The sequence below is a fragment of the Dendrobium catenatum genome, unplaced genomic scaffold (genome assembly GCF_001605985.2).
Source record: "Dendrobium catenatum unplaced genomic scaffold, ASM160598v2 fragScaff_scaffold_1067, whole genome shotgun sequence".
In the NCBI taxonomy this organism is placed as follows: Eukaryota; Viridiplantae; Streptophyta; class Magnoliopsida; order Asparagales; family Orchidaceae; genus Dendrobium; species Dendrobium catenatum.
The window spans coordinates 1787647-1802522 of record NW_021319529.1 but is presented as its reverse complement, the minus strand read 5'-3'; the positions used below and the strand labels follow the sequence as shown (position 1 = coordinate 1802522).

At 34.9% G+C, this 14876-nt stretch overlaps 3 protein-coding genes and 1 pseudogene across 5 annotated transcripts; 3 read left to right on the top strand and 1 right to left on the bottom strand.

Annotated features, from left to right (window-relative positions):
* On the top strand, positions 1-2275 carry LOC110092398 (putative WEB family protein At1g65010, chloroplastic). 2 transcript variants are annotated; one of them, XM_020816924.2, is made up of 4 exons: positions 1-142; positions 225-279; positions 400-574; positions 674-2275. In XM_020816924.2, exons 2-4 carry the CDS (start codon positions 260-262, stop codon positions 2054-2056), a joined length of 1578 nt encoding a protein of 525 aa, XP_020672583.1. In that variant the 5' UTR covers positions 1-142; positions 225-259; the 3' UTR covers positions 2057-2275. The 2 variants fall into 2 exon arrangements, with proteins under 2 accessions (XP_020672583.1, XP_020672584.1); XM_020816925.2 differs by having other exon boundaries at positions 7-142; positions 231-279.
* Positions 2276-3984: 1709 nt separating this feature from the next.
* On the top strand, positions 3985-7903 carry LOC110092401 (pentatricopeptide repeat-containing protein At4g02750-like). Of its 2 annotated transcripts, XR_003701961.1 has the most exons (3): positions 3985-4892; positions 5283-6363; positions 6532-7903. XR_003701961.1 is itself a non-coding variant. In XM_020816929.2 (2 exons), the coding sequence occupies exons 1-2, from the start codon at positions 4124-4126 to the stop codon at positions 6242-6244; spliced, it is 1731 nt and encodes a 576-aa protein (XP_020672588.1). In that variant the 5' UTR covers positions 3986-4123; the 3' UTR covers positions 6245-7903. The 2 variants fall into 2 exon arrangements, 1 of the variants encoding a protein (XP_020672588.1); XM_020816929.2 differs by having other exon boundaries at positions 3986-4892; positions 5283-7903.
* LOC114580520 lies at positions 4976-5102 on the top strand (annotated as a pseudogene).
* LOC110092402 (histone H3.3) lies at positions 7713-11194 on the bottom strand. The gene is made up of 5 exons (XM_020816930.2): positions 11152-11194; positions 8599-8670; positions 8406-8482; positions 8213-8303; positions 7713-8132 (listed from the first exon to the last, which is right to left on the bottom strand). Exons 2-5 carry the CDS (start codon positions 8668-8670, stop codon positions 7962-7964), a joined length of 411 nt encoding a protein of 136 aa, XP_020672589.1. The 5' UTR covers positions 11152-11194; the 3' UTR covers positions 7713-7961.
* Between the last annotated feature and the right edge of the window lie 3682 nt (positions 11195-14876).

The following is a 14876-nucleotide window of genomic DNA, read 5'->3' as shown; positions in this document are numbered from 1 at the left end:
TCTCTCTCTCTCTCTCTCTCTCTCTCTCTCTCTCTCTCTAAATCGCAACTCGCACAAGACATCCAAAGTTGGAAGCTTTGATGCAGAGGAGTGGTGATAGGTAGTCTTTAAGAACTTTGGAGCTCTGAAAGTTTTGATTTTGGTAACGCTTTCCCCTAACATGCAGTTTTTCTGTTGTCCCTGCACCATGTTTTCTATGGTTTTTCAATAGTTGTTTTTTATAGTTTCAGGAGAAGATAGAATTTGGGTTTTTCTCAAGATGCAATCCTTTAGATCGAGGTACTGTGAAGTTATGGTCCTCCTTGATGGATGTGTTGAGTGGATTAGGTATTTAGGTTTGTTTTCCTCTGTTCAAGCTGTTCTGATTTTTATCCTTTTTCTGTTGTTTTCAATTTAAAGATCTGGGTCATCGGAGATGCAACCGAAGACCTCTTCATCTGCTCGCAACAGCAGGAGGAGCCTTTCGCCCAGTCTAATAAGAAGAAGTTCTCCTGTTTCGTCTAATTCGATCGATTCCAGACCTTCCAAGGTTTCGGAATGGAGGCCAATTCCAAAGTCACAATCTTTCAAAGAGGTGCCTATCTGACAATCACAAACTTCCTTCTGCAAGCTTTGGTCTTTAAAACCGAAGTTCTTCTAATTTTAGTAACTGATATTTCTCTGGTTGCAATAGAAGCAAAAACCTGTGAGAATTTCCGAGATGCAAGAGCAATGGGGCCAGCTTCAGGAGGACCTGAGGAGGGCAAAGGAGGAGAGATCCTCTGCACTTGAAGAACTTGAAGAACTGAAGAAGAAGAAGAAGAAGAATGAAGAATCATTGCAGAGCAAAGATAGGATAAATATGTTAGAAATAGAAGCTGAAAAAGCAAAGGAATCAGAAGGAAAAATGCTTGAATCATTATTTTCTCAGACCAAACAGCTTGAGCAAACTAAGATTTTGCTCGAAGAAGCCAAGCTGGAGATAAGGAACCTTCTTAGCTTAAGCAGTCAAAAATTAGAGAATAAAGGATCATTAGCATCTATTCAGAGCATAGAGGAAATCGGAAAGCTGAGAAATGAGCTCAGATTAGCTCTGCAGGCAGAAGAGAAGAGCAAGAAAGCCATGGATGATTTAGCAATTGCACTCAAGGAAGTGACGGCTGAGGCCACCAAAGCAAAATCAGAGCTTGCCGCAACAAAATCCGAGTTAGAAAAGGCTAGAGCTGAAGCTGAACGTTCTGATAAATATTTGTTACAGAGTACCGAGCAGAAGCTACAAGTTGCGTTGAAGGAGTATCATAAACTAAAGCAAGAACATGAGCAATCTGCAGTAGCTTGGAAAGAGAAAGAAGACATCCTTATAAACCGTATAAAGATTTCCCAAGAAGAAATGAACAGTAAGGATCAAGAAATAAGCAGGCTAACTGATGCACATAGAGTGGCTAGAGAAGAAACTTCTAAGCTTAGGGATATAACCAAGCAAGCTGTAAGCGAAGCGACGGAGATAAAGGAATCTTTAGAGATTGCAAGATATCAAAAATTTGAACTTGAAGAACAACTCTCAAAGAACAAAAATGCCTTGCAGCAGATTAAGCAGGATTATGAAAGCATTAAAGTGAGTGAAGCTGCTGCTCTTGATAGTGTGAAGGAGTTGAAGAACATTCTTGCCTCAGTATCAGTAGAAGATTCAAAAAAGCCTTCAAATTTATCAGATTTTGAATCTTTCAGACAATCAAAAGCAACAACAATTGATGATCGAAAGATAAGCAAGAGTGAGAAGAAATTCTCATCTGATAGATGGATGAACATGAAGCCTCTGGTACAGAATGGCCATAGGCATTCAGTAGGAGAGTCAGATATGTTCAAACGGTCGGCATTGGATAGTTCTGTTTCGAAAGTACCAGATATTGGTCTCCCTTCATTTTTGTTCAGCGATGATAGAGGATTGAACACTGATGATTTTGATCATTTGCATGGGACTCTATTCAGTGACACAGAGAATGAGAAGAGGAAGAAGAAGACAGCTCTGCGAAGATTTGGAGATGTGTTGATGAGGAGGAGCATTCGCAAATCGTAGTTTGTTATTAGTATGGATCCTTTATATGTATTTCATTTTGCAAAGAAGACAGAGATATAGATTGTAATAAGGCTTATAAAAGTGGGTGAAGGAAGGTTCAAAGCTTAAGGGGGGGAATGATATAGAAAACCCAAAGCAACTAAGGAGATCTAATTGTCTAAGCATTATGATCAAGTTAGATTTACTAAAGAGTAATGGAAAAGAATATTTTTATTTTGATATGCAACAGTAACAACAACGCAACAATATTATCGAGCTTTTATCTCGCTATATGAGGTCTGCCACATGATTCTTTCATCTTCATTGTATCCTATGAAGAGTCAAAATTTTATTTTGTTATGAAAATATTTTAAAAAAAAGGTAGTACTTTTTTTTATAAATTATTTAATGGTTAATTTTTCAAAGATAATCTTCATTTACATGAGCAAAATAAATAGAATGATGAAGTATTATATTTATTTTTGAGAAATAATCATTTAAAAAAAGATGCACGAAGAAAAAAGATTTAGGAGATTTAGGGGTTATTTGGTTTGTTAAAAAAACTAATGCAAAGTATTCTAAATATCAGGGATTTCAAATTTTTAAATTTTGGTGGTTTGTTTGATAGAAAAGGAATGTAAGTAAAATATTGATTAATTCTTTGTTCATGCTGTTATTCTAAACTTGTATGTTTTTGGTTGAATTTTTTTTTTTTGCTCCATAAAAAATGACCACTATCTGACTGTCAACTGCTATCGAATTCCGTCAGACCATCATCAGACTATCGACATCCGATGACTACGGTCTCTTTGACCTCCGTCACCCACCGACTACGGTCTCTCTAACCTCCGTTGCCTGCCGCCGATGATCCCTTCGACATCCATCACCAGCAAACTACAGCCGCTCTAGTCGGCGGGCACCTCTAGTCATTGGTTCTAGCCAACTACATTCTCTCCTACCACCGTCATTGTGGGACAATATGCACTAATCACAATGAGAAGCATGAATAACGATGTTGACATTTGCTTTGAAGAGATTTAAGGTGGCCTGAAAGAAGAAGATAATAAAAATTATATTTTCATTATGCCCGAAAAGGCCTTATCTATACTAGAAATAGATAACCGTTTTGAGTTAAAACTTTATAGAATTAATATCAAAATATTATGATAATTAATCTCAAATGTTATGTATGTTTAAACAATTAATTTCAAACATTACTATCATTAATTTAAATATTTTCAAATCAAATAATAAAATAATAATAAGTATTTTCATTATAAATTTTCTTTTGAAAAAACACAAAATATAACAGCATATACTTGAAAAGATTGGAATATCCAACGGCAAATAAGATTAGAGAGAGTCTACTTAGATTGTTTGGTCACATGAAATGTTGGCCTTTTGATTACTTGGTTAGGAGGATTAATATATTAGATTTAACATTTGTTAAGAAACATTGAGATAGACCTAAAAATATTTAATTAGAAAGTATAAGAAATTGCATTTTTTATTAGATTTGAATAAAAATTTCTCTCTTAACAAAACAAGATACAATGAAGAATAAATATTTATGTTACCGACCCCACGTAGTGGAATAAAACTTGATATTATTGATTGTTGTTGTTATTATATATTTATTTATTTTTGTTTGGTTTGAAGTAAAATGAATGCTTTGTAAATTATAAGAATGTTGTGACTGTAGTGTGAGATGGGTTGCGGCCAGCGGCAGGTTAGCTATGGGCGGGGCAACGAAGAGGCAATGGCACTTGTGGTAGGTGGTTTGCAGCATGTGGCAATGGAGACAATGGCCGTTGCGGGTGGTCAAGCAATCACTTAAGCGGTGTAAAGTGTTCTCGCTCAAAATTGTATGAGAATGATTTAGCTCAAAAAATCAATTAAAATGAAATACACTACAAGTCTACAACTATTTTATTTTATCTTAGATTTATTTTCCATCTAACCAAATATAAAAAAATAAAAGAAAATAAATATATTTATTTTGCATTTAACCAAACAGGCGCTTCCTCTTTCCATATAACCTATGTGTTTTTCTAATTTCCATCCAAAAGCCCATATGAAGTCATACAAATGCGAGAGGTGTCCAAACTCGCACCTTTCTTCGAATCTCTTAAGCGCTCCGTTCAAATCTCTACACTTTCTCAGCGCGAGCTCTCTCGTCGCAACCTCCAGATAGGATCTCTAGCTCGCGCCGGCAACATCGCTGCTGCCCGCATGCTGTTCGACAGAATGCCCAACCGCGACGTTGTGTCCTGGAACGCAATGATCACCGCTCACTGGCAGAACAATAACCTCCCCGAGTCCAAGAAGCTTTTTCGCTCCATGCCAGAGAGGAATATTGTTTCCTGGAATACAATGATTGCTGGCTGCCTCAACAACTGCCTTGTCGACGAGGCTTTTTCTTACTTTCTCGAGATGCCCAAGCGGAATGTGGCCTCCTGGAATGTAATGATATCGGGGTTTGTTAAATTTGATCGGATGAATGAAGCAGAGAAGCTGTTTGATGAAATGCCGGAGAGAAATGTGATTTCCTATACAGCAATGCTTGATGGATTGGCTCGCAACGGCATGATAGACTGTGCTCGTAAGCTGTTTGATACAATGGAAGGTAGGAATTTACTCAATTTAGTGTCTTGGGCTGCCATGATAAGTGGGTATGTGGAGAACGGAAGGTTCGAAGAGGCAAGGTATCTTTTTCATCAGATGCCAGAGAAGAATTTGGTTGTAATTACTGCAATGATCACTGGGTATTGTAAAGAGGGGAAGGTGGAAGCTGCAAGGAGCCTTTTTGATGGGATCTCTCATAAGGATATCGTCTCATGGAATGCCATGATTGCCGGTAACAATAGCAAACCTTTGCAGTAAAACTTAGAAGGAGAAGTGTTTACTGAAATTTTCTAGTTTCATATCTTATTAGCATTAGGGTGCGGCCACACCAACACCCATGCACCCATGCACCGGATCCCATTAGAACTCGGTAGTTAAGTGTGCTTGGGCAAGAGTAGTACGAGATTGGGTGACCACCTGAGAAATCCTCACGTTGCACACCTTCTAATCAGCCTTCTCTTTTCCGACCGCATGTAATGGGACAAAGGCTTGATATTGTTATTGTAGATCTTATTAGCATCACCCTTCACCGGTTTCATCATGAATTGCTTTAACAGTGATTGTCAGGTTGCTCATGTCCTTACCTCCTATCCCTTATACTTTTTTTTTTTCCATTTTGCAGGATACTCACATAATGGCTATGGGGAGGAAGCGTTGAAACTGCACATTCTGATGATGGAAGTAGGTATGAGAGCAGATCATGCAACCATTATTGCTTTATTCACAGCATGTTCTGCTCTTTCTTTACTACAGAGAGGAAGGCAAAGCCATGCAATTTCCATCAAAACTAGGCTGGATTCTGACATCTCTCTTTGTAACGCCTTGATGACCATGTATAGCAGATGTGGTAGTATTGGTGATTCTGAGTTCGTCTTTCAAACAATGCAAAATCGAGATGTTGTTTCATGGAATACCATAATTGCAGCATTTGCCCAACATGGATTGTACCAGAAAGTGATGGCCTTGTTCCTGGATATGGAAGCAGATAAATTCATCCCAAATGGAGTAACGTTTCTCAGTATCTTATCTGCCTGTGGTCATTCAGGAAAGGCTAATGAGAGCCTAAAATGGTTTAATTTGATGGTATCTAGATATGAGATAACTCCAATGCCTGAACATTATGGTTGTCTTGTGGATATTCTATGCAAGGCAGGAATGTGGGATGAAGCTTGTAAACATGTTAAAGATATGCCATTTGAAGCTAAGAGAACTATTTGGGGTTCTTTATTGGGGGCCTGCCAGATGTACAGAAATTTAGAGCTAGGGGAAGTAGCTGCTGAAAAGCTGTTTCAGCTAGATCCAAAGTGCTCTGGGGCATATGTTATGTTGTCAAACATTTATGCCGCAGTTGGAATGTGGAAGCAGGTAAGCAGAGTGAGGGAGAAGATGAACAGGTGCGGAGTTAAAAAGCAACCTGGTTATAGTTGGACAGAGATTTCTGATAAAGTTCACATTTTCTTGGTGGGAGATTCATCACATCCAGATATTGGCAGGATTCAGTTCGAACTTAAATGTATTGGTTTGCATATGAGAAACTCTACTGCTGAGGTTGCTGTATCCGACTGCATTTATCAATATAGCTGAAATACAAGAAAGGATTGGCAGGATTCTGTCAATGGATATGGAGATTTCTTTTTTTTTGAAACTGATCGAAGTTTCTCTGATTCAGGTTTCTGACATGGCCCGGCTGCACCCATAGATTGGTAAGTTTTAAAAGAATTTGTTAGCGTATAAGCAAGCCCAGTGCATGAATTAGATTCTCCTGAAATACATGCAAACATCCAATGTGCTTCATTCAGATTATGAACAGACGAGCTCTTTCTTATTTAGGAAATTATTTTGTGATACCTGATGCAAGAGATATTTGCTAGGTGAGGGAGTATTGATTGGTATCATGGCACTTTTACTGCAGAAGGAGAATGTTGGTATGGAAGACTTGATTATCAGACAGAATATGGTATCAAAGGACCAATGGAGAGGCATTTGAATTATCATACTGAAAGGTTCAAAGAATAAAACAGAAATCCCGATGAATTGATGTGATTAAGTACTTTTTTTCTTTTTGCAAGTTGAACAACTCGAATGCGGCATCAACAAGAGGCACAAATGCCCTCAACCATCATGGTGGTTATGTATTTGTTAGTAAGTTATTGGTGTTGATGCTAGTTAACTGTATAGCAATTTGCAGAAAGTGCAGCTGTCTAGTCATAAGGCAAACGTCAAATGCAGTAATCTGTTGGCAAATTTTTTACCTTTTTATATGGGTATATCCATAATGTTTATCATACATGCAATCAATCAAATATAAGCAAAGCGTGATTTGTAAATAATTCTCTGATTTGATTATGAGCCCTAGATAAATTTTACTTGTATATTGTGCTTGAATCTTAACTATATTGTTACCATGTTATATTTGATAGTAACAAGTTGGGGAATTTACATACATACCACTTTATTTCATGTTATTTACATATCTAACATCTAAAACATTAATATTACATTTCTACCACCCAAGAACAAATTTGGATGAGTTTCTTGACATATTCTAAATGGCTAAATTTTTATAGTTCGCTAAAAAATAAATATCCTTATACAATTCAACGTGATCTTCATTATGTTCATTTAATCAAGACATCTAAGAGGATCCCAACGAGTCATCCAAAGTCATAAATAACAAGTTGCCAAAATAACGTCAATGACAAGTTATAAGTTAGGACAACCAAACTTGCTCCGTTATACCCAAAAGAAGCACCCAATTAGTTACTAAATCAGCAAAATATTTATGAACGAAGCACTCAACCAGGAAGAAACCTCCTTCCAACAGGCATCAAATCACGCAAAGCTACACATCCAACTCAAGAATTTTGAAACAAGAGCTCCGGCATAACCCTCTCAAAGATCTTCCTAGGTTCGCTCATTGTGCCAGTTAACACAACCAGGTAAGTAGGGTAAAAGGAAAAAGCAACAACAATTATATTTTTGCTCTGGTTACTATAAATATATATTTTTACTACAGAACAAAGGACATAGTAACACGAAATCCAAACCAACATTCAACAATTTTTTCACTTAGTTTGCAATTCCATTCACAACAGCATACCAGAGTTGCGAGACAACTATAAAAGGTTCACAGTAACATCCCGGTCAAAAGTCATACCAATATTAGTTCAAAACAAAACAAAACATGATAAAGTCAAGACAACAAAGGCAGATAAATGTCCAAATATCCTAGACTATAATGGGCAGACATCAAAATGATTGAGCAAACCATCATGTTCAACTAGGGGGCAGACTTTGCCTTTTAAGCTCTCTCACCACGAATCCTCCTAGCGAGCTGAATGTCCTTTGGCATGATAGTCACTCTCTTCGCATGAATGGCACAAAGGTTTGTATCTTCAAATAGACCAACAAGGTAGGCTTCTGCAGCTTCCTGTAAAGCTAGCACTGCATGGCTCTGGAAACGGAGATCAGTCTGCCAAAAAATAGAACCAGATTACACTACACTTTCTTTATGGAACAGAAGATATTTGCTCATATAGCCAAATTATAAACCTTGAAGTCTTGAGCAATTTCTCTCACAAGTCTCTGAAAAGGAAGCTTCCTGATCAGCAGTTCAGTGCTCTTCTGATACTTGCGAATTTCTCTACATAGTTGCAGGTGAATACAAGGAGACGCAAATTACACATAAAGCAACTCACCAATAACGTCAAGCAATTAAAAAATCGTTTGTGCAGCAATCGCATACCTAAGAGCAACAGTACCAGGACGATAACGATGGGGTTTCTTAACTCCACCAGTGGTAGGGGCAGACTTCCGAGCTGCCTATAGAACCACATGAAATTTTAAACAAAATATTCTTCAACAGTAAATATACACCAAAAAATGTACTAAAAGTAATAATAATAATTTGCTTATAAATATTAACAGTATAAATAAACCTTAGTAGCAAGCTGCTTCCTAGGAGCCTTTCCTCCGGTGGACTTCCTAGCAGTCTGCTTGGTACGAGCCATCTAAGCACAGAAGAAGCCATTTATATAATTAAAAATCACATTGAATCTAAAAACTATATTCTGCAAATCTAGAAACTTAAAAAGAGCTCAGCTTTATGATGAAACTATAACACAAATTCTTCAAAATAAATATGATGTAGAATTGCATAAATAACCTCAATTTAATAGCAAGAAAAAGAATAATAAACATCTATGTGGCCATCTTTTGATTATTTTTGTATTTGGGATTTTTTTTACTTTCAATCAGATTATATTTGACCTGTTGATTCTTATTTCTCTTTGATTGTAATCCTCTCTATGTGGCCATCTTGTGGTCTTATGGTGTAATATTCTTCCTTTAATCAAATTTTCTTTTGTTAAATAATAGCAATAATAATAATAAATATTTATTGTTTATGTACAAGGATCATAAGCTTTGTGAAAGTTTGTTTAACAAAATCATCTACTATTGTATTTTAAAAAATATATTATATAAAGAAGGAGAAATTATGATGATTAGTATTAAGTCTTCATTTGAGACAACTTTATTACTGCTTCTTAAAAAACTTTTTAATACTAGAAAGCTACTTTAAAAAGCAATATTAAGGGCATCTCCAACCGAACTCCAAACACATGAATGGGGTCGCTCGCGAACTCCAACCAAACGACAAAACTTCTGGTATTTGGCTGTGGGTGAACATTGCGACGCCAATATGCAATGTTCACCCGCATTATTTTTTGTCTCTATCGAATTTGTCAAAGAAATGCATCAAAGAGGAGAAAGTTGGTTACCTTCTGCAATGAGAGCAAAATGGAGTTCGATTGTAAATGAATTACACCGTTTTTTAGTTTCACTTATTATAAACTTAAGTTGTATTACACTATTACTATCATCATCATCATCATTTTTTTTTGACATTTAGGCCAATAAAAAAACTTTCACACGCATCAAATATGCAAAACTCCAAACATAAACCACTTAGTTGGTAAACAAAGCTCCCACCTAATAGATGAAGTATGTAGCATTATACTAATAATAATTAGCATAGTAATGTATGGTACACAACAACAAAAGACCTCACCAGCAACTCTAGCTAAATGAATGGAGAGAAAAAATTTGGAAAACAAGAAACTATGGAAAACCAGTGATAAGAGCTTCGTAGGGAAGCATCAATGTCAATTACCTTATTCTATTCCCCTATACAGCAATGCAAGCATTCACTCCTAATTCTTATACATACAAACATATATATAGAAGAGGTATTTAAAAGTAAAATATTGGTGAATATTATAAAATAAGCAAAACTTCAAATTACCAATAAAGATATATAGAATAATGAAGCAAAAAAAGTATTAAGTTCATGTTTTTTGGTAATATAAAAGATGGGAAACAAATACAGGTTTGACATTATTTTAAAGGTTATCAAAGATAGTATAAATATATTATGCATTCCATCAAGAAGTTAAAGAAAGTAAAGAAAACAATATGCACAACTCACCTTGGTCTATTGGTTTGGAGCTTAAGCTTTCAACCAAGAGGTCTTGGGTTCGAGTCTTCTGTATGCTATGTGTGAGTTAGAGTTTGCCTAAATTGGCCTAAATGTCCCAAAAAAAAAGGAAACACTATAACAAATGAGTCACTTTACTTAATTAAGAACTATATGAATTCAAATATCTCTTTCTGTAAATGTCTACTCAAGTTAATTCATATCAGATATCCAATGGTTTCAATAATTTTAAGGATGAATGGACTTGGTCATAGAAGATTTACAATCATTCAAGTCCCTTTTTCTATATATTGAATTCGTCCAATAACGGTTACATAAATTACCATAATATTAAACCAAACAAAAGAACATGAAAATTCAAAGTTTGGGTAAATAGCTATAAATTAATCTTAAGAATAAACTTAATAATTGATTAAACAAATCTTAAGGCAGGTTGCAGTCGTAATAGTTTTATTATAAAAAATCAATCCATTTAAAATAGCTTCTATCAGTTTTTAATTAAACATAACAGAAACAAGAAAATGGAGAATATCACGGTCCTGCATGATATTGAATAAGAATCAAGTCAGTTATTCTTCATACCTCCCAAACAAAATCATACACTTAGATAACAAAATGCGTAAATAACAGTATCATGACAACTAATGCAAAAGGTTATACTTTTAATCATGAAAAGATATTCATTTTAGATTATTTGAATGCGTAGAAAAAAGGAAGCTAAATTAATAAAAAAGACCTGCTGAGATAAGCACCTTCTAAGTTCTAATTCCACATATTAAAAACAATAAAAAAACAGATAAAAAAATAAATTGAGAAAGGAAACATTAGAAGAAATCACGCAGAAGAACGCCAGATTTCAAAACCCTATCTTCGATCCCAAGCTTAGATTTTTTTTATTATTATTGCAAAAGCGAATTAGCAACCTCATACAGCCCATTGCCGAAGCCCTAATTAAAATTAAAAATTCTTAGAACGAAATAAAAATACTTCGTACCTCTGCTCAGTTCCCTTCCCTTCGTTTTTCCCTTCAATAATTTGCCCCGAGTATGGCGATATGTAAAATAGCAAAGCGGAGGCAGGTTGAGAGCTATTTATACAACTTTTACCTCACCGATAACGCGCCTAAGGCGTTGTATCTAACGGTTGACGTGTGTTGTTTCTTGTCCTCATAATCTAAATGGACGATCAAAATTCACTTTTGTTTGTTTAATCTCCCGGATTGCCACGCTGTATCCTTCCATTCTGATTGGTTATAAAGTGTTTCTGCCGGATAGTATATGAATAATTAGAATTAGTTTAAAACTCTAAACCTACATGTAAACAAATAAATAGTAATTTTAGCCGTTTTTTTTTTATTTATATTGGTGAATATATACTAACTACTTAACAAATAACATGAAAAAAAAATTAAAATTAAAAATTCAGTATTTTACTATAACATATTTGTTGTTGCTATTATTAATTTATTAATATTTATTTGTATTAAAAAAATACATATATGAGGCAATATTGAGAAGATAGACAAATATGATAATTTGTCGTTTTATTTTTTATTTATGATTAATAATAAGCATTAACTAAATAGTAAATATTTAGAATAAAAGTTTACTTGCATATATTATAACATGCATAGTCTAATTGAATCTTGTATTCACCAAAGTTATTGACTTATTTAGTGGATTTTTTTTTTTTTTTTTTTGACTTGATTGAATACTAATAATTGACTTCTCAACTTAAGCAAATAAATCTGAAGAATGTTTCATTTAGAATAATTTTTTTATTGATTTCAAAAGTAATTTTTTAGTACAAATATTTTTATATAAAAAAATTTTAAACTAAAAAACTATCTTAAAAAACACTAAGAAAGATCTCTCAAATGAATACTAAGGCTTTGTTGAGACGGCTTTCTTACTGTTTCTTAAAATATTTTTTTAGTATAAAAAATAAAATTTTTATACTAGAAAACTATTTTAAGAAACAATAAAAAACTCATCCCAAATGAAACCACGCTTTCTTATTGCTTCAAACAATAAATTTTTTTAAATTTTATACTTTAAGAAGCAGTAAAAAAGTTGTCCCAAACGAGGCATAAGTTTTGGAATTGCAATATTATAGTGAGTTTTCTTTGATCTAATGAGTACATGATTGTCTTAGCGAATTTTTGAACGTCCCAATGAGTTCATTGTTTCTATACTTTTAATTCAATAAGATATATTTTGAGTCAGATCGGTTGAGCTTGAATCGAATTCTTAAAATATTTGATTATACATCTTAGATTAATATTTTTTATTCATAAAATATTAAAATAAATATTGAGTACTGATACGTCATCACAAAATTAACTTGATCGGGCACGAATCTCGAGGCAAAAACTAGTTGGAAACTTCAAAAATTAATTTTGGGAGTACCCGAACTCCGATTTCAGCGAGCTCACAGTCAAACTGAGCGTCTCAGAAATACAAGCTCAACGACACCAAATTCAACTAAATCCGAGTCCAAATGAGTCCGAATTAAGGACCCGAAGCGCAGTTGGAAGGTTCAAACCGCAATTTGAGTTACCAAACGGTCTCTTTCAGGGGTTTTCCACGTAAAAATCTTGGTGTCTCATAAATGTTAGACCCTCTCTCTTTATCTGATTGCGTGCCGGATTTTCGTACAACGCTAAGATGATAAATCTTATATTTCTCTACCGCCGCGAATACTCCTAGACGCAACAAGTACATAACTATCTAAGATAAACAAAACTGTGTACTTATTTATTAAAGACGAGCCAATATTTGACTTTAGCTTCAAGGTAAAAAATAAAAAATAATATAATACTGTTCGGAACTTCCGCATCCTTCCTTATTTTCTTGGATAGGTGCCCAATGGGCTCGTTAGGCCTAATTTTAAAGTGGAGCTCCGAATTCAGCCCAAAATTGTGAAAGGCTCTTATAACTTGGATAAAGAAGCTCGCTTTAGACCGACCGGTTCAACTTCTGAAATTAGGTATTTATTCAATTATTTAAACGTTTTAATAATTTCATTAGAGCTAAATTAATACATAAACAGCAAAAATGTATGCTCATTCTTTGAAAAATTCTGACCCAAATTGTTCCTGCATTATATATGTTTTAAATATTTACTTTAAGTTTATTTTTTATGCAATTACTAGTTGATTAATCTTTTTTTTTTTCTTAATGTCATAGAAAAAAAAACTAGGGATAATTTAAAGGAAAGGCTAGGGTAGGGGTGTAAACGATTCGAATTGAGTCGAGAATCTGACTAATCAAGCTAAGTTTGTTTAACTCTTATTGAGCTCGTCTGAAAATTGTTAGGCGCGAGCTTGGCTTATTTACTCGAGCTTGTTAAAATATCTTATTTGTTGCTTTCCACAATTTTGAAGGGCAAAATGATAGAAATACCTCCACTTTCATGTGAGAGTGCTCAATCAATTCCTATATACCATGTCTTCGTCTCCACTACTGTAGCTCCCCTCAAGCCATTCTCGTCTTTGTGATGGCACATGGAAGCCACAGGCCACCTCAAGGCATGGCGTGGCCACATCAAGGCATGGCGTGAGCGTGGCAGTGGAAATGGCGGCAATGCTCTTTTTTACCGCTTTGAACTCCTTCTCGACATGACCGCCATGACTCCCACAGTCGTCGTCGTCTCTCTAGTTGAGTTCGCTATTAGCTTGTTCAAGTGTGATCACTTCGTGATCGATCTCGCATCCACCGCCGACACTTGTGAATGCTCCCCCGATGGCAACCCTAGAAGCATCAAAGAATTTAACTACGGTTGTTCGTCATTTATAGGCTATCACGTGTTCATGATGTCGTTGACGTTCGCCGGCGAGGGATGGCTAGCTAGATAGTCAGTTGCGGAGGTCGGCGTACATCACATGAGATGCACCGAGGATGCAAGGCATTTGTTGTTGGAGCCACGTAGAGCAAATATATCATTGATATCATAAGAAACTTATTTGATGCTCATATTTTGTGAAAGAAGATTTTTTTTTTTTTCAAAATTTAGAATATGTAATTTCATGAATTTGTTATAAATTAAAATCATTATTATTTTGAAAAATATATAAGAGTATATAAGTAATTTGTTCTCATACTTTTCAAATAAAACAAATAAATCTATGCATATCAATTTTAAAAAACAGTTTTATGTAAATCAATTTCACAATCTGCTATACCCAAAATACTTAAAGCAATTTTTAAATATGAAGAAGATCGTTCAAACGAAGACTTCGTTTGGGATGATTTTTTTTCCTGCTTTTTAAAATAGTTTTTTAGTACAAAATTTTAAATTTTGTAAAAAAAAATAGCTTTAAAAAATAGTAAGAAATCAGTCCAAATGAAGCCGAAAAGTCTTAAGCATCGGTCAGAATTGGCTGCCGGTGGTCCCCATACCAATGGATGGGCCCCACCTCAAGTTCAATTTGTTTTTTCTTCCTAAACATATTTTTTGACTTGTTTACGTATTTAAAAAAAAAAAGTTAAATGTCCGTGTTTTTATAGCTGATAGGGATGGGATGCGGTGGCGTGTAGCTTCTCCAGTTCTTGAATGTGGGGTCCACTTTCCGAAAGCTGTGGGCCACAGCAAAGAAGTGGTCGTCTTTGCCCGTTAAGAGTCAGCTTTGGCCGGCTTCATTTTGCGGGATGCCAAAATGATAAATTTTTCTTTAATATCTTTTGATTTAAACAATTAGTTTTTTTTTTATATTTACTT